This window comes from Hevea brasiliensis, chromosome 4 (assembly GCF_030052815.1).
Source record: "Hevea brasiliensis isolate MT/VB/25A 57/8 chromosome 4, ASM3005281v1, whole genome shotgun sequence".
In the NCBI taxonomy this organism is placed as follows: domain Eukaryota; kingdom Viridiplantae; phylum Streptophyta; class Magnoliopsida; order Malpighiales; family Euphorbiaceae; genus Hevea; species Hevea brasiliensis.
This window is the reverse complement of record NC_079496.1, coordinates 106,127,668-106,146,872: the sequence shown is the minus strand read 5'-3', so window position 1 is coordinate 106,146,872 and position 19,205 is coordinate 106,127,668. Positions and strand designations below refer to the sequence as shown.

At 37.4% G+C, this 19,205-nt stretch overlaps 1 protein-coding gene across 1 annotated transcript; it reads left to right on the top strand.

The window, feature by feature from the left end:
- Positions 1–16,281: 16,281 nt before the first annotated feature.
- On the top strand, positions 16,282–18,539 carry LOC131179487 (uncharacterized). Its single transcript, XM_058146343.1, has 5 exons — positions 16,282–16,542; positions 16,819–17,210; positions 17,296–17,585; positions 17,779–18,167; positions 18,312–18,539. The coding sequence occupies exons 1-5, from the start codon at positions 16,282–16,284 to the stop codon at positions 18,537–18,539; spliced, it is 1,560 nt and encodes a 519-aa protein (XP_058002326.1).
- Positions 18,540–19,205: the final 666 nt, after the last annotated feature.

Sequence of the window (19,205 nt, the reverse complement as noted above, 5' to 3'; positions counted from 1 at the left end):
TTTTTACATTTTATCCCTGTTTGGTGAAATTGATTTTATAGATATTTATCTTGAACATGGCATTGATGAAACTGTGGTACTTAGTGATGAGGCTAATCAAGTACTTTTACTTCAATGGTATCCACCTAAAGCCCTTGAACAAGCTTTGGTTGAGGATAGTCATGTTAGTTCAAAGGAAGAAGTTTATAAAAGAGGTGGACAGAGCAATGAGAATATTACTAATGATGATCATCTCCAATCTCCTGACTTAGATAAGGATGATATTAATGATGAATATGTTATTCATTAGGATTGTGAATCAGACTCTATAGATGAAAAATTATTGTGTGTTAAGGAGAAAAGAAGAACAATGCATTGTGAATTTAGAGAAGATAATGATGACAATGAAAATGATTTTCTTGATGACATTGGTGAAGAAATTAAATTAGAGGAAGAATAGGTGGAAGTAGGAAATGATGAAATAAAAGTTATCCATGAAGAGGAAAAAGCAAGTGATTTAGTTGGGAGTGACATTGAACATTACGACTCTCACAATAAGGGTAGTGTAGAAGAGGAACATAATAAATGATGGTTAAGTGGAAATTCGAGGGAGAACCTCCAAAAGAGTTGTTTATGATCCAAAATGTAAGAGACCAGCCTTTGTTTTAACAATGGTTTTTGCAAATTTAGCTAAATTGAAGGATGTAACTACTATGTGTGCAATAAACAAGGGGTTATAAGTACACTTTATGAAGAATGAACCAACTAGGGAAAGATAAGTGTGCAAGAAGGAGTGTCCCTAGACTGTTATGGTTAGTTTGGATGCAAAAAGTGGGGATTTCAAGATTAAAACATACCATCCTAAACATAAATGTTTCAGGGTCTTTATGAATAAGATTTTGATAGCTAAATTTTGAGACCATAATTAAAAAATAGCCAAAAATGAATTCTAGAGAACTTAAAAACATTGGTAAAGTAAAGTTAAAGGTTGATATAGGTCTTAGTATGTGTAAGAGGGTGAATAAAGAAATTGCTAATGAGTTGGCTTGTAAATAATAGATTTGAATATGACCAATTATGGGATTATGCTAAGGAATTGAGATTGTCTAACCCTAGCACAACTATGAATCTATCTCCAAAACATGACAGTAACAGATTTGGTTAGTTTATATTTGTGTTGATGCATTGAAGAAATGATGGCTCGCCAAATGCCAACCAATTATTAGTCTAGATGGATGTTTTTTTAAAGACAATATGTAAGGGGGAGTTGATCTTAGCTATTAGAAGGGATGCACACAACAACATGTTTCCCATTGCTTGGGCTATTGTGACACCCCTTACCCGTCTACAGTGTAGGTGAGCAAGCTATGCCACACGGTGTACCGGCACACTCTATTTTACCTTAATTAATTTTTGTCAAAGTTTTGAATATAGTTTGTGAAATATAGTTCCTTTATTGAAATTATAATTTATTTAAGGTTCCGAAAATTTTAAAGAAAATCCGGCGGAGTACCGGCTAAAAATGGAGAAAACAGTTCTTCGGAACCTGTTAAAAACACTTCCAATAAACAAATTTCAATCATTCTCAATTCCAATATCAAGATCTCAACATTTCAATTTCAACTCTCATTCATCATTCACATGTGATGATCACATATAAATCACAAGTAAACATTTACTTTTCCATTAACAAATACAATTTTCATAATTTACATAAACATCAATATACATTACACAAGTTTAATTACATATGAAGAAAAATCAAAATTAAGTTACAAAATGTCAAAATGACACCTAGTGTCCTACCAAGGCACACAGGTTGAGGTGACACGGACATCGAGCGAAGCCGGATGGACTCACCCGATCTGTGGTCTACCGGGCTCACGATCGGGATCTCCAGTACCTACGCGTGGCAAAAGCAACGCGCTAAGCAATAATGCTTAGTGGTGCAATAATATAATAGAAGAAAATAGCAAGAAAATGAATGTGTATAGAATGTGTATGCTTTCTTTGTTTGGTATAGATATATTCATTGTTTCATTAACGTTGTTCACTTTTATTCATTTGGTTGCCCCAAGTAACCTACACTAGATGACTGGACTGGATAACGGGTAAACTGGCACTGGGTACCTAGTACCTCGGGCGTCACACCATCGGTCACATATGCATCTCGGTGTGCAGCGAGCTAACAAGTGTAAATAATATCGAGCACAAGGCCAAGTCTCAATATAAAGTCGAATGGCTAAAAGCCATGAAATCACGGAATGGCATATTGCCATATGCGATCGCTAATCGAACCCTATTGGCATGCCAAACTATCCAAACCAATCTTGTTAGGTATACTAGGGCATTTGAAACTTTTAAATTCTTCAATTTGTGAATTTCATGTTTTGGTGTTACTATTCACCTCATTGGTCAACAAAAATGTTGACTTTTGGATAGAAAATATGTACATTGACTTTGGCACTCCCAACATACCACATTTGGTGTTTAAAACTTGTTGGCATTAAGTGTTAATACCATTTCAAAGTGTAAACCCACACAAGCAGAATTTTCAGTTTTGGTGAGTCAATTTCACTGTTCCATTGGACACTGTTACTGTGGGAATTTGAAGAAATGTAAAACATGAAAGTTGTTCCTTATTTTGTCTATTTGAATTTCCTTTTTTGAATCACTCCATTTGGAGTTTTGGAGCTCTAGATATGGCTCAAAAACCCAAGCTGGCCGGATTGCCAATCTGCAGAAATTACCATATCTACAGTAACATGAAAAGTGACTGCCACTGCCATTTGGGTTAGGTTCTGGCCATACTTTGGGGTAGGTTTCTTCATGAAAGTTGTTTGTCTATGTCTTAACTTGTTGCTGTAAAAATTTCAGGTCAATTGACCATATCTACAGTGAGTTATGGCCAAATGAACAGTTACTGTTCATTTAGTCAATTCTACAGAATCAGTTGCAAGGTGTCCGGATTGGGGCCAAGTTTTGGTCCTCTTGCTTTGGTCTTTTGGGCATGGTTTCTTCAGAAAAAATGTGCCATTATAAGCCTAGTTTCATGTCCAATTGGCCAAACACCAATTGGACCAACACATCCAAAGTTATGGCTGTGTAATTGGACTGAAATCTCAGTCCATTGCTGCTGTCCTAGGGCAGATTTCACCTTCACTTTACCATACTATTTTTCAGTTCTAATTATGGTCAACTTACCTAAAATGGTCACTAATTGACCATTAAAATGTGCTCTAACAATTTCCCAAGCCAAGCCAATTTTTCACTCTTCAAAACCCTAGTTCCATTATAGGTTTTCACAACACCTTAATTATTAGCTCCTTCAATAATCACATACACACATGGTTTAAACTTGATCTATAGCCCAATTTAAGTACATCAAAACAATCAAAATAATTCCTTCACAAGGGCTGCCAAAAATTCATAGTATGTGTACAAAAAATTCTTGTTCATTTTAGTTACAATTCTTACTCAATTCAAGTTGCAAATCATGAAAAAAAGGAGTTTTAAGTATCTAATTCACTAACCTTGATTAGGGCATATTTTTCCCAAGCAATTCCTTCACTTTCTTGGCTTTTCTTGGCTGCCAAACACTCCAACAAGGTGTGGGGGTAATTTTTATTGAAGCGATCTAGGGTTTTTGGTGCAAGATAAGCAAGGTTTCAAAGCTTGGAAGCTTGAACTATGGTGGAAACCCTCTCTTTTCTCTCTCTACGTTTTTGGCTGGTTTTGGGGAAGGAGATGGCTGCTGGATCTCTGATGAATTTAGTCTTCAATTTGTCTCTTTATTAGTTAGTCAAATAAGGGCTTAATTGTGATTGGTTGGTAATTATAAATGACATCACCATGATGTCATAAATAGCCCTTTTTCCTCAATTTCTTTTCTTTCATCCACTACTCAATTTCAATTTAATTTCTAGTAATTTTTATTCATATTTTATGTCATATTAATTATTTACTCAACTGGACAAGTCGGCCAAAAATCACCTCTGAAGGCGAAATGACCAAAATGCCCTCCGTTTGGCTTAACGGGTCAAAATTGTCTGTACCGATTGAAAAATTTTTCTAGGTATTTTCTTGGCATTCTAATGCCATGGGAACTTCAATAACCCTTCTCTGGAGTCCCAAAAATTATTTTATCAATTTTCTCCCGGGTCTAGGGCTCCTCGTTGCGAGAACCGCAACTTCCCTCTGGTTACCCATCGCTTGGGCACCGGCTCGTTTAACTCGGTTGTATTTTATTCCTAAACTTTTACTAAATTTTTCTTGTTAATATTTGAGTTAATTATGGTTCTGACTTTAGTTTAAATATTTTTGGACATTCTAGCTGTCAGGCCGACACCGATCACCTAATAAAGAGGATGTACGGAGTGGTTATCGGGAGGGTGTTACAACTCTTCCCCTCTAATTTAAATTTCGTCCTCGAAATTTACCTGATGCAAACAGTTGAGGGAACTGTTGCCTCATCGTCTCTTCACTTTCCCAAGTTGCCTCCTCGGTGTTGTGGTGCCTCCATAGCACTTTCACCAATGGAATTTGCTTGTTTCTCAACTCTTTCACTTCCCGAGCCAAGATCCGTAGAGGTTCTTCTTCGTATGTCAAATCCGGTTGTATTTCAATTTCTTCTCTGGAGATGACATGTGAAGGATCTGAGCGGTATCTTCTGAGCATAGACACGTGGAACACATTGTGGATCTTGTCCAGCTCTGGTGGTAAAGTTAGCCTATAGGCCACTGGACCCACACGTTCAATGACTTCATATGGGCCAATGAACCTAGGGCTTAACTTACCTTTCCTTCCAAACCTCAATACTTTCCTCCATGGTGACACCTTGAGGAACACTTTGTCGCCAACCACATATTCCATTTCTTTTCTCTTCAAGTCGGCATAAGATTTCTGTCTGTCTAAGGTAACCTTTAAGTTGGCTTTGATTGATTTCACCTTTTCCTCAGCCTGTTTCACCAGGTCTGGCCCTACCAGTTTGTCTTCGCCCAATTCAGTCCAGCACACTGGAGTTCTACATTTTCTCCCATATAGCGCTTCATACGGGGCCATTTGGATACTAGCTTGGTAGCTATTGTTGTATGCAAATTCTGCCAGTGAGAGGTATCTATCCCAACTTCCCTCAAACTCAATGACACAACTCCTCAGCATATCCTCAAGGACCTGACAAGTATTTGACATTATTATTATCATTTCAATTCAATATTTGTATCAATTTCATTAGTTTCAATTGTTTACCTGGATTACTCTTTCGGATTGCCCATCCGTCTGAGGATGGAAAGCTGTGCTGAAATGGAGTTGTGTACCCAAGGATTCATGCAACTTCTTCCAAAATCTCGATGTAAATCTTGGGTCTCGATCAGATATGATGGAAAGTGGAATTCCATGCAGTCTAACTATCTCACTGATATACAATTCTGCTAACCTCTCTAGTGAGTAGTCAGTCCTAACTGGCAGAAAGTGTGCTGACTTTGTCAATCTATCAACTATCACCCATGCTGCATCATGCTTCTTCCGGGTGAGAGGTAGGCCACTTACAAAATCCATGGTGACCCGATCCCATTTCCATTCAGGTATGCGTATAGGCTGTAGCAAACCCGATGGAACTTGATGTTCTGCCTTGACTTGCTGACATGTCAAGCATTTAGTCACATAGTCAGCTATGTCCCTCTTCATACCAGGCCACCAATACTGAAGCTTCAGATCATGATACATCTTTGTACTTCCTGGGTGCATAGCATATACACTGGTGTGTGCCTCTTTTAGAATGCTAGCCTTTAATTCCCCATCATCTGGTACACACAGTCTTCCTTTGTAATACAGACACCCATTTGCTTTCATCTCAAAGTCAGTTGCTTTTCCTTCTGGGATTTTGCTCATAATGGCCATTAACTTTTCATCTGCCTTTTGCCCATCTAAAATCTGCTGTAGCAGGTTTGGCCTCACTTGCAACTCAGCCAAAATAGCTCCATCTCGAATCAAAGATAGACGGGCATTCAATGATCTCAAGGCTATCATGGATTTTCTGCTCAAGGCATCAACAACTACATTTGCCTTCCCAGGGTGGTAGTCAATTACACAATCATAATCCTTCAAGAACTCAATCCATCGCCTCTGTCTAAGGTTGAGCTCCTTCTGAGTTGGAAAATATTTTAGACTCTTGTGGTCTGTGTAAATGTAGCACTTTTCACCATACAAGTAATGCCTCCATATCTTCAGTGCGAAGATAATTGCTGCAAGCTCTAGATCATGGGTAGGGTAGTTCTGTTCATGTGGCCTTAGCTGTCTGGAAGCATAGGCGATCACTTTCCCCTCTTGCATCAATACACACCCTAACCCATTATGAGAGGCATCACTGTAGACCACAAAGTCCTTTCCTGACACTGGCTGTGTTAACACTGGTGCCTCTGTCAACATAGCCTTCAACTTCTCAAAACTGGTCTGACACTTGTCATTCCAGTCAAATCTGACATTCTTGTGTAACAACTTGGTCATTGGAGCAGCTATTAGGGAAAATCCCTTCACAAATCTTCTGTAATACCCAGCTAGCCCTAAGAAGCTTCTGACCTCAGTTGTGTTTCTGGGAGGCTTCCATTCCATCACTGCTTCTATCTTCTTGGGATCTACCCTAATCCCATCAGCTGACACTATGTGTCCAAGGAATGCAATCTCATTCAGCCAAAAGTCACACTTGGACAACTTAGCATACAGCTTCTTTTCTCTCAGGGTTTGCAGAACAATCCTCAAATGCTCATCATGTTCTTCACTGGTCTTGGAATACACTAAAATATCATCAATAAAGACCACTACGAACCGATCTAAGTGTGGATGGAAGATACGGTTCATAAGGTCCATAAATGCCGCTGGTGCATTTGTTAGGCCAAAGGGCATCACTAGGAACTCATAATGCCCATACTGGTCTGAATGCAGTCTTGGGCACATCTACATCCTTCACCCTCAACTGATGATACCCTGATCTGAGATCAATCTTGGAAAACACTCCTGCTCCCTTCAACTGATCAAACAGATCATCAATTCTAGGCAACGGATATTTATTCTTCACAGTCACTTTATTCAACTGCCGGTAATCGATGCATAGCCTCAAAGTCCCATCCTTCTTTTTCACAAACAGCACTGGAGCTCCCCATGGTGACACACTTGGGCGTATGAACCCCTTATCTAACAACTCTTGCAACTGAGTTTTCAACTCTCTCAATTCAGTGGGTGCCATCCTATAAGGAGCAATGGAAATGGGTGTCAGACTCGCGGTGTCTCAATAGCAAATTCGACTTCCTTTTCTCGTGGCAAACCGGGCAACTCTTCAGAAATACCTGCAGGAAGTCTCTTCGTGGGTATGTCACTCAAGTTTGGCTTAGCCTGCCTAGTATCCACCACATGTGCTAGGTAGGCTTCATAGCCTTTTCTCATCATTGTTCTTGCAACTGTGGCTGAGATGACATTGGACAAGAAATCATCCTTTCCCCACAATCGTGATTTCATTACCCTCTGAAGTTTTTAGAGAAATTCTCTTCAATTTGCAATCAACTATTTCCTGATGACGTGACAACCAGTCCATTCCCAATATCACGTCAAACTCATGGAAGGGCAACTCAATTAGGTCTGCCAAGAATTCATACCCCTGAATCCTTAACGGGCAACCCTTGTATACTTTGTTCACTACCACACTGTGACCCAATGGATTAGTGACCAGAATGTCTTGGTCACTCTCCCTACTAGTATCCCCCTTTCTACGGGTAGGTTGATGCAAATGTAGGAATGAGTGGATCCTGGATCCACCAATGCATGCAGGAGTATTGTAGAGGGAGAACGCACTCGATGACGCCCGGGCATCTTGCTCCCGAGCTCTTAAGGCATAATTTACGGCGGTGGTCCATTATCCGCCTCTCTGCGGCTCGAGATCTTGGCTTTGTGAGATGGTCCCACGGGATTTACGGACCTTCTACCCCTTGGTGGTGTAGGAGCAGTCTGCTCGCTTGTGTTGGAGCATTGTAGTAGTTCTCTGCGTGACGCTTCTTCAATCGATGCTCTGTTGACCCACATCTCAAGCAGCACCGCCACTCTCCAACACTCCCTTGTGCCATTTAAGGCAGTGTGGACATGCAGAAGATGTTGGGCTGGTCCCCTGAACCCCATCCCTGGAGAGCTGCCCACTGATGGTGTGGACTGACCTCTCCTAGGGGTGAACTGTGGCCTGGGCCCCGAGACCCGACCACGACTCGTGGTGAGCTGAACTGCGGGAGGACCCTTGAACTTCTTCCCAAATGCAGGAGCTGAACTAGACTGACCCGGGCCCCTCTTCTGCTGTCTATCCCTTCTGGTCTGCTCACTGATTCTCACTTTTTCCACCTTTATTGCAGCTTCCACTAACTTGGTAAATTCTGTGATTCCCAAGGCAGTGAGCTGGATCTTGATGTTGTCATTTAGTCCCTCTTCAAATCTCTTGCACCTTTCAGCTTCATTAGGGACTATCTCCCTTCCGTAACGGCTTAATCGAACAAACTCCTTCTCATATTCGGCCACCGACACCGTCTCGCCTCGAGTTAATAAACTCTCTTCTTCTCTCTTACATATATACAATACACACATATTTCTACTTAAATTCTGAAAGAAATAAGTACCAAGATACAGCTTAAGGCTGCACTTCACTCGACACAGTGTCCCACCACTCATATGCATCATCTTGCAAAGAAAGAGATGGCGACTTCCGTGTTTTGCTCGAGTGCGTGGAGTTGTTTTAGTACTCTGCACTGCTGTTCAACCAATTCTACGCAATGAGTCATCTTCTCTCTTGCCATAGAAGTCCACAGCTCCAAACTTCCTTAGCCTTTCCAGGTGTGATTTCTGCTGTGGAGCTGGTGGTGGTGGTGGTGGTGCTGGCATTACCCCGGCCATTTGTCTGAAGAAGTCGGCCATTTGTTGGAACATGGCCTGTGGAGGCTGAGCAGGCTCTGCCTGAGCTGGCGGAGTAGGTTCTCCCCTACCCCCAGTCTCAGCTGCTACCGGTGGAGCATGACTCTCCACTTCCTCCTCAACTGCCCTCTGAGATGAAGGGTCCATATCCTATTCAAAATAAGAAAAACAAACAGATCTGCATTAGTGTCACCTCGACTCTTACAAATGCAATGCATGGTATGGACTCGATCTAGGACCAGAAACACCTAAACCGTGCTCTGATACCACTAAATGTGACACCCCTTACCCGTCTACAGTGTAGGCGAGCAAGCTATGCCACACGGTGTACCGGCACACTCTATTTTACCTTAATTAATTTTTGTCAAAGTTTTGAATATAGTTTGTGAAATATAGTTCCTTTATTGAAATTATAATTTATTTGAGGTTCCGAAAATTTTAAAGAAAATCCGGCGGAGTACCGGCTAAAAATGGAGAAAACAGTTCTTCGGAACCTGTTAAAAACACTTCCAATAAACAAATTTCAATCATTCTCAATTCCAATATCAAGATCTCAACATTTCAATTTCAACTCTCATTCATCATTCACATGTGATGATCACATATAAATCACAAGTAAACATTTACTTTTCCATTAACAAATACAATTTTCATAATTTACATAAACATCAATATACATTACACAAGTTTAATTACATATGAAGAAAAATCAAAATTAAGTTACAAAATGTCAAAATGACACCTAGTGTCCTACCAAGGCACAGCAGAAGTTGAGGTGACACGGACACTGAGCAGAACTGCCGGATGGACTCACCCAGTCTGTGGTCTACTGGGCTCACGATCGGGATCTCCAGTACCTACGCGTGGCAAAAGCAACGCGCTAAGCAATAATGCTTAGTGGTGCAATAATATAATAGAAGAAAATAGCAAGAAAATGAATGTGTATAGAATGTGTATGCTTTCTTTATTTGGTATAGATATATTCATTGTTTCATTAATGTTGTTCACTTTTATTCATTTGGTTGCCCCAAGTAACCTACACTAGATGACTGGACTGGATAACGGGTAAACTGGCACTGGGTACCTAGTACCTCGGGCCGTCACACCATCGGTCACATATGCATCTCCGGCAATGTAATGAGCTAATAAGTCAGAATAATATCAGGCACAAGGCCAAGTCTCAATATAAAGTCAGAATGGCTAAAAGCCATGAAATCACGGAATGGCATATTGCCATATGCAGTACTGCTAACTGAACCCTATTGGCATGCCAAACTATCCAAACCAATCTTGTTAGGTATACTAGGGCATTTGAAACTTTTAAATTCTTCAATTTGTGAATTTCATGTTTTGGTGTTACTATTCACCTCATTGGTCAACAAAAATGTTGACTTTTGGATAGAAAATATGTACATTGACTTTGGCACTCCCAACATACCACATTTGGTGTTTAAAACTTGTTGGCATTAAGTGTTAATACCATTTCAAAGTGTAAACCCACACAAGCAGAATTTTCAGTTTTGGTGAGTCAATTTCACTGTTCCATTGGACACTGTTACTGTGGGAATTTGAAGAAATGTAAAACATGAAAGTTGTTCCTTATTTTGTCTAGTTGAATTTCCTTTTTTGAATCACTCCATTTGGAGTTTTGTAGCTCCAGATATGGCTCAAAAACCCAAGCTGGCCGGATTGCCAATCTGCAGAAATTACCATATCTACAGTAACATGAACAGTGACTGCCACTGCCATTTGGGTTAGGTTCTGGCCATAATTTCGGGAGGTTTCTTCATAAAAGTTGTTTGTCTATGTCTTAACTTGTTTCTGTAAAAATTTCAGGTCAATTGACCATATCTACAGTCAGTTATGGCCAAATGAGCGATTCTTGTTCATTTGGTCAATTCTGCAGAATCAGTTGCAAGGTGTCCGGATTGGGGCCAAGTTTTGGTCCTCTTGCTTTGGTCTTTTGGGCATGGTTTCTTCAGCAAAAATGTGCCATTATAAGCCTAGTTTCATGTCCAATTGGCCAAACACCAATTGGACCAACACAGCCAAAGTTATGGCTGTGTAATTGGACTGAAATCTCAGTCCATTGCTGCTGTCCTAGGGCAGATTTCACCTTCACTTTACCATACTATTTTTCAGTTCTAATTATGGTCAACTTACCTAAAATGGTCACTAATTGACCATTAAAATGTGCTCTAACAATTTCCCAAGCCAAGCCAATTTTTCACTCTTCAAAACCCTAGTTCCATTATAGGTTTTCACAATACCTTAATTATTAGCTCCTTCAATAATCACATACACACATGGTTTAAACTTGATCTATAGCCCACTTTAAGTACATCAAAACAATCAAAATAATTCCTTCACAAGGGCTGCCAAAAATTCATAGTATGTGTACACAAAATTCTTGTTCATTTTAGTTACAATTCTTACTCAATTCAAGTTGCAAATCATGAAAAAAAGGAGTTTTAAGTATCTAATTCACTAACCTTGATTAGGGCATATTTTTCCCAAGCAATTCCTTCACTTTCTTGGCTTTTCTTGGCTTCCAAACACTCCAACAAGGTGTGGGGGTAATTTTTATTGAAGGGATCTAGGGTTTTTGGTGCAAGATAAGCAAGGTTTCAAAGCTTGGAAGCTTGAACTATGGTGGAAACCCTCTCTTTTCTCTCTCTACGTTTTTGGTTGGTTTTGGGGAAGGAGATGGCTGCTGGATCTCTGATGAATTTAGTCTTCAATTTATCTCTTTATTAGTTAGTCAAATAAGGGCTTAATTGTGATTGGTTGGTAATTATAAATGACATCACCATGATGTCATAAATAGCCCTTTTTCATCAATTTCTTTTCTTTCCTCCACTACTCAATTTTAATTTAATTTCTAGTAATTTTTATTCATATTTTATGTCATATTAATTATTTACTCAACTGGACAAGTCAGCCAAAAATCACCTCTGAAGGTGAAATGACCAAAATGCCCTCCGTTTGGCTTAACGGGTCAAAATTGTCTGTACCGATTGAAAAATTTTTCTAGGTATTTTCTTGGCATTCTAATGCCATGGGAACCTCAATAACCCTTCTCTGGAGTCCCAAAAATTATTTTATAATTTTTCTCCCGAGTCTAGGGCTCCTCGTTGCGAGAACCGCAACTTCCCTCTGGTTACCCATCGCTTGGGCACCGGCTCGTTTAACTCGGTTGTATTTTATTCCTAAAATTTTTACTAAATTTTTCTTATTAATATTTGAGTTAATTATGGTTCCTGACTTTAGTTTAAATATTTTTCCGGACATTCTAGCTGTCCGGGCCGACACCGGTTACCGGAACAGTAGGATGTACGGAGTGGTTATCGGGAGGGTGTTATAGCTATGGTGTAATATGAACACTTGGTACATTGACATGGTTCTTAAGATTCCTAAAGATAGATTTGAGTATCATAGATTAATTAGACCTTACCATTGTCAATGATCTACAAAAGGTAATACTAAATCTAAATTTTTTTCACTATTTTTTTACTATATCAATAGTTTAATTGGTTCATTTAATACTTGAGCTATACTAACATATATTATACCTTAAAATGCAGGGATTGATAGAAGCAGTAAAGAATGAACTTCCAAAATCTAAATATAAGTGGTGTGCAATGCACATTTTTAGTAGATGGCAGAAAAACATGGAGGGGTAAAGAACTAAGAAAGCAATTTTGGAAGTATGCTAAGAGTTCATACATAGAAGATTTTTATGACTAGTTAGAGAATATGGATAATATAGCTTGGGGTAGTGTTGAGGTCCTCTTGAAATATCCTCCTCCCACATGGTGTACATCATTATTCTCTTTCAACTAAAAGTCAAATGTAGTTGACAACAACTTGCGCGAGGCTTTTAATGGAAGCATCCTACAGGCTAGGTCCAAGCATATAATTAGTATGCTTGAGAGCATTAGGGTATATGTCATGAATAGGTTACAAAGACAGATAGATGAATGCAGGAAATGGTTCACATTCATCAGCCCTATTACAATTAAGAAGTTAAAAGACTATATGGAAAGAGCTTTTAACTGTCATTTTGAATGGAATGGGGATAAAGGTTTTGAAGTGTCTAAGGGAAAGGACAGGCATGTTGTTGACATACACAAACATTCGTGCACATGTAGGTCTTGGGAACTTATTGGAATTCCATGTCAACATGGAATTTATTGCATATATCATAATCACCTTAGTCTTGAAGCATATGTTAATCCTTGGTATCATAAAGAGACATACATGAGGAGTTATAATTATGTCATGCAACCAATGACGGGTAGGAACATGTGGATGAAATCTAAAAAGTCTCCACTTAAGCCTCCATCTAAAAAAAGCACCTAAAAGACATAAGAAGTTAGAAGGAAAGATAAGGATGAGCCCAAAAAAGTTGGCAAAATTGGAAGAAAAGGAGTCCTAATGACATGCAGTAGGTGTCATTAAGGATGACAAAAGTTTTCAAATCTGATCTGATCCGATCGGACCCGCCTCAACCCTGATATTGTGTGGGGTGGGAATGGGGAGACCTTCTCCCTGCCTCATATCCCTGTAACCTGCCCCACACAATAATATATTATTATTTTTTTATTAAAAAATAATTTATTTCTATGTATTTATGTATTTTAATATTATAATTTTAGAAAAAAAATATATTATTAAAATTATGTTTGAAATTTTTATTTCTAACTTATATTTATTTTTTAATAAATAAATTTATGTTATATAATAATAAATTGAAATGAAAAAATAAAAAGAAAAGTTTCTACGGAGAAACCTACCCCGACCTCGAACTCTTATGGGGTGGGGAAGGGGGGAGCGATCCCTTCCCATGATCCGCCCTTTGTCATAATAGTAGGACTTGTAAAGCACTTATCATAGAGGTATATTTAAATATTACTATTTATTATGTTGTCAATTTCATAATGCAGAGCGTTGCAGAAAAAAAAAAAGAGAGAGAAAGAGATAAAAGAGATAGAAGCATCAACAGGAGTTAGTGTGCAGACTCAACCAAGTGAGGTAATATGACGCATTTATCAAATTAACCTCATGTTTAGTTATTATACCCCTGCAACTAAGTACAAATATTATTATTATTATTATTATTATTATTATTATTACATTTTAAGCAAATACACAATAAAGCATATGCCCTGAAGTTCCAACATCAATGGGTACCATAAAGCCATCTGCAACACAATCTGAAAATTAGGTTATTTATTCAATTTCTGAAATTTAATATATTAAACATATTTTGACAATTTTATTGATATGACATATTTTAGATTAATTACTAATACTTTAAATGCAATTTTCACTGCCTATTCATTATGAAATTGTTTTCACATATTCTTCATTGTAGCCACACTAACACTTAAATGGCATATAATACATATATATTTTTATCATATTTTAGGCAACTATTCAACAATCCTCTTGCGCTGAAATTCCTACGGCAATGCGAAGCATATCAACACCTACAATCCTATCTAGAAATGTAATGGAAGTTGTGGCCACAAGGCATCTACAAGAGTAGAAGCACAGGAAGATGATGAATATGGGCACAAGTGGACCTTCTGATAACCCATCTCAAAACCAAGTTCCAAATTCAAATTAAGTAGAAAATAATCTTCTACCATCTAAAAAAGCTTCATATCAAAATTCCCAAGCAAACCAGCAACAGAAGAAACAAATGTAGAGACCTTAAGTAATTATGTGCTCTTCAATGGCATATGGGGAATAGGGAAAGAAGGTTCGATTTTTTAAGGTTCTTTTTGTGGATACATGTTGTGGTTAATTTTGTGGATATAAATGTTGGCCTTTTTGGTGCATCATCTTTATGGTAAGGTTCTTTTTGCTTTTCAATTATCACAGGTTTAAAATCTGATTTTTGTCTACATTTTGTCAAAGTTAGACAAACAAATTTTGGTCAATATATAATAGACAACAAGCTCTTCATATGAGCAATTGTATCCAACTTTTCTTGAATAGAAATGCCAATATGAAGATCTTATTTACATTGTCACTACTTGCATTTTAAATTTACTTTATGAGAGTGATATTTTATTTATTAGCATTTTATTTATACAATGGCTTTTGTAACAATGCGAAATTTACAAATACTTAAGCTTCAACCCTTTAACAGTTATTACTTGTCTTGTGGAATCCGCAATCAAATGTTACAGAGAAAGACCATTTAATGAAGATATTGTAAAACTAAAACTTCATGAGTTTGTTTAATTCTTTTTTTTTTTTTTTTTTTTTTGTTATCATTTCTCCATCAAACACAATCTAGCTTTTTCCATTCTCTATAGAAATGTAAATGAAATAGGACAATCAATTTCAATAATAATATAGCTAATTTTTTTAATTAATAGCAGTCAACTTTTACATCTATTTTCAATACTAACTACTCCGTTGTTACCAAACCCAAGTAGCTATATACATTACATAAAGCATTTCAATTACACAAAAGCAAGGCATCTACATAGACCTGGCATACATTTCATCTACTAATTGTGATTTACTCCCACTAGAAAATATGTCCATTACAACATTTGTATTTCATAAGAAAGTTTTAATATTATAGTGGACCGAAATACTGCAAAATGGGCATATAATTGAACCCTCTTCCAATTCCTGTAAACTACTTGGCCAGCAACACGCCAATGATAATCACCCAAGTTGCAAACAGTAGAAATTTCTTTCAAAAAACATCTTTCTTCAATTTGCACATATCTTGAGTTGCAATCGATAAACACCCTCTTCATCTCCACGGGATTAAATTCCAAGTTCAAAATTTGAGCCCTAAAGATATTACTCCTTTCACTTGTCATCCCTCTCAGCTCTTTATTTTCTTCTTTCAATTACTCACGTTCATTTTTTAGTTTGTACACATGATTTTGAATCCCGCGAATTGGTTCCTTCTGCTTAATCATTGTTTTTGCCCATCCTCCAAATTCACCACCATGCCATAACAAAAAATTACATCTCTTGTTCTACAATAATAATCACAGAAAATATGTGAAAATATAAATTAATAGATCAATAAAATGAACTGAAATTCAACGCTTACATCTGTTTGATGCATGCATAAAACCAGGTTTCCTGCCCACATTTTGCCTTGTCCATGCAACCCATCTTAAAGTTTTTTTTACTGCACTCACAGATCTAAACATCACCCTCATAATCATAATCAAACCCATATATCTTTGAAGTGCACCTCAATGTTACTAATTGGTAGCTTCTCAATAATGATGATGAGTCCATTGAAACAAATTACTCTTCCTTCTCCTCTTTTGAAAGAGGCAAAAGAATCCTATCTTCCTTCAATCTTGTCCGTATTGCATGGAAGGTAGTAAAGCTTTTGTTCTTCAACATGGTGGGAAAGCATCATTCTTTGATTGTCATCGCCAATTTCTTCCTCTCAACCATCCATACAGAAGACAAAAAGATAAATTCAAAAAAGGTGTCATAGAAAGGAGTCCACCCCCTCCTCGTTTGTCTGGTGATGTTATACAAAATCGGGTAAATTCACTACCTGATATTGTATTTGGGACAACTAGTGGGAAGCAAACAATACCTGGATTTGGTGTACACCACAATTGGGTTAAGAGGAGTATATTTTGGGAGCTTCCATATTGGAATTCAAATTTAATTTAGCATAATTTAGATATGATGCATATAGAGAAGAATGTGTTTAACAATGTATTCTACACAATTATGGATGTGAATGGGAAAACTAAGGACAACTCCAAAGCAAGAGAGGACTTAAAAGTTTATTGCAAGCATCCTAAATTACACTTAGTGCAATATAATGGTAGAGTATACAAACCTAAAGCCACTTATACTTTGAATAAAGAACAAAAACAAACAATTTGTCAGTGGCTAAAGGATTTGAGATTGCCTGATGGATATGCTTCCAACATTGCACGGGCTGTAAGTGTGGAGGACTGTAAGTTTTTTGGATTAAAAAGTCATGACTGCCACATATTGATGCAAAGATTGATACCAATCGCATTTCGTGACATATTACCTAAAGCAGTTTGGGATGAATTAACTGAGCTTAGTCATTTTTTTAGGGACATTACTGCAATTATACTATTTGTGGACAATATTGAGATATTAGAAAAAAACATTATTGAAACAATTTGCAAGTTAGAAAAGATATTCCCACCAGGTTTCTTTGACTCAATGGATCATTTGCCTATTCATATTGCTTATGAGGCCAAAGTAGGTGGACCAGTGCAATATCGTTGGATGTATCCATTCGAGCGGTAAATATTGCAAAAATGCCTTTTTTTTTATTTATTTCACATATATATTTCTTGATAAAATAACAATCAAATTTGTTAATAATAGGTTCCTTTTTTACTTAAAGAAAAAAGTTCAAAATAAAGCTTCAGTTGAGGGTTCAATTGTCGAGGCGTACATTATTGAGGAAATATCAACCTTTTGTTCTCATCACTTTGAGCCACAAATCCCAATAAGATTAAATAAAGTTCCAAGAAATGATGATGGGGGAAACATTGAACCAATGGGGCGCATTTCAATTTTCACTCATTCAGGTCGACCTTTTGGTCGAATACCGCATAGAAGGATCATGTCAAATGAGGAGTATTCTGCTGCTCATATTTATGTATTGTTGAATTGTCAAGAGATCAAACCATTTATTAAGTATTCCTAACTAACATGTGTCCTCTTTTTAATTAATGAAATACAACATATAAGTGATCAAATTATTGTATAGGATGTTTGATGACCATTTACGAGGTATAATACCAGATATCAATGACCAACAATTGGAACAATTGCGGGAATAAGACTTTGCAAATTGGTTCAAAGCATATGTAGAGAAGAATGAAGTTGAAGAGCGCATCTACCAAATAGCTCAAGGCCCTGGACGTACAGTTCAATCATATAAGGGGTACTTTGTGAATGGTTTTAAATTTCATACACATGATTATGGTAGAGATCGAAAAACATTGAATAGTGGTGTTTGGGTGAAAGGAAGTTGTTACAATGAATATGAAAGTGATTATTACAATTTGTTGAATGAGGTACTTCAGTTGGAGTATTTTGGAGTAGGAAACAATATAATTCTTTTCAAATGTGAATGGTTTGACACTAATAAAGGGATAAGAGTCCATCCTCAGAATGGGCATATAGAAATTCATCCCAAATCAAGGCTTGCCTCTAATGATCCATTTATTTTAGCCCTTCAAGCTCAGCAAGTGTGTTACACAAAATATCCTACAATTAATAAAACAAGGGGTGATTGGTGTGCATTATTCAAAACCAAAGCTAGGAGCACATTTAACATTCATAAGGTGGTTGATATAAGTGATAACGGGTTTACTTCTGATGAGGTCACTTAGCAAGAAGATGATATCTCTCGACCTTTAGAAATTTTACCAACTACTGAACTTGATGATCCATGCTTGCTATTTGATTCGAATCATATAGTAGAGTTAGATGAAAATGAATTGCAACATTTAGTGCAACCGAGTAGAGAGGATGAGGAGGAGGAGGAGGAAGACGAAGAGGAAGATGAAGACGAAGACGAAAATGAAAACAATAAAGATGATGATAGTGATGATGATTGATTTTCATTATTGTATAGTACAAAAAGGGTAATTTCACTGTTTCATGCTTAAGTTGTTGTGTAATTTTGTGTTTTATTATTATATGTGATTGTGAAGCTATTATTTTTGCATAGCTTGTAATCCATATGAAATTCTTACATATATGCATTTATTTGCTCTTTGGTACTTATGGATATTGTGCTTTACAGGATGCCTCATAGAATATCAGTCTTTGAGGGATAAACAAGATGAAGACCAAAGCATAAGACATAAGCCACTACAGTTGCTAGTGGATACTCAAGTTTCACCTACTCCACTACAGTTAGGGGGGCAAATAGCGGCATTGTCATCATCATCAGTTCAAACTAGAGGTCTGAATTTAGGGCAGCTAGCACCAGTAAACCCAACAAATCGATAGATGATAAGATTAAGGGGCCTTGTGTAAGTAACAATATTTAAGACGGTTGAGTAAATTAAACAAAACTTCCACGAAAAAATTTTTCTTATTAAGTGAAGTTTTTTTTACTTTAAATATTATTAATGGTGCAGCTTCTTGGATATATCTGTCTCTCGCTCAATAGCCAATGACATTAAGATGCACTTTACAGCTCCATGGAAAACTTGGGCAAAAATACCCAACAAAATGAACGATGAGCTATTTGGAAAATCTCAAGTGAGATACAAATT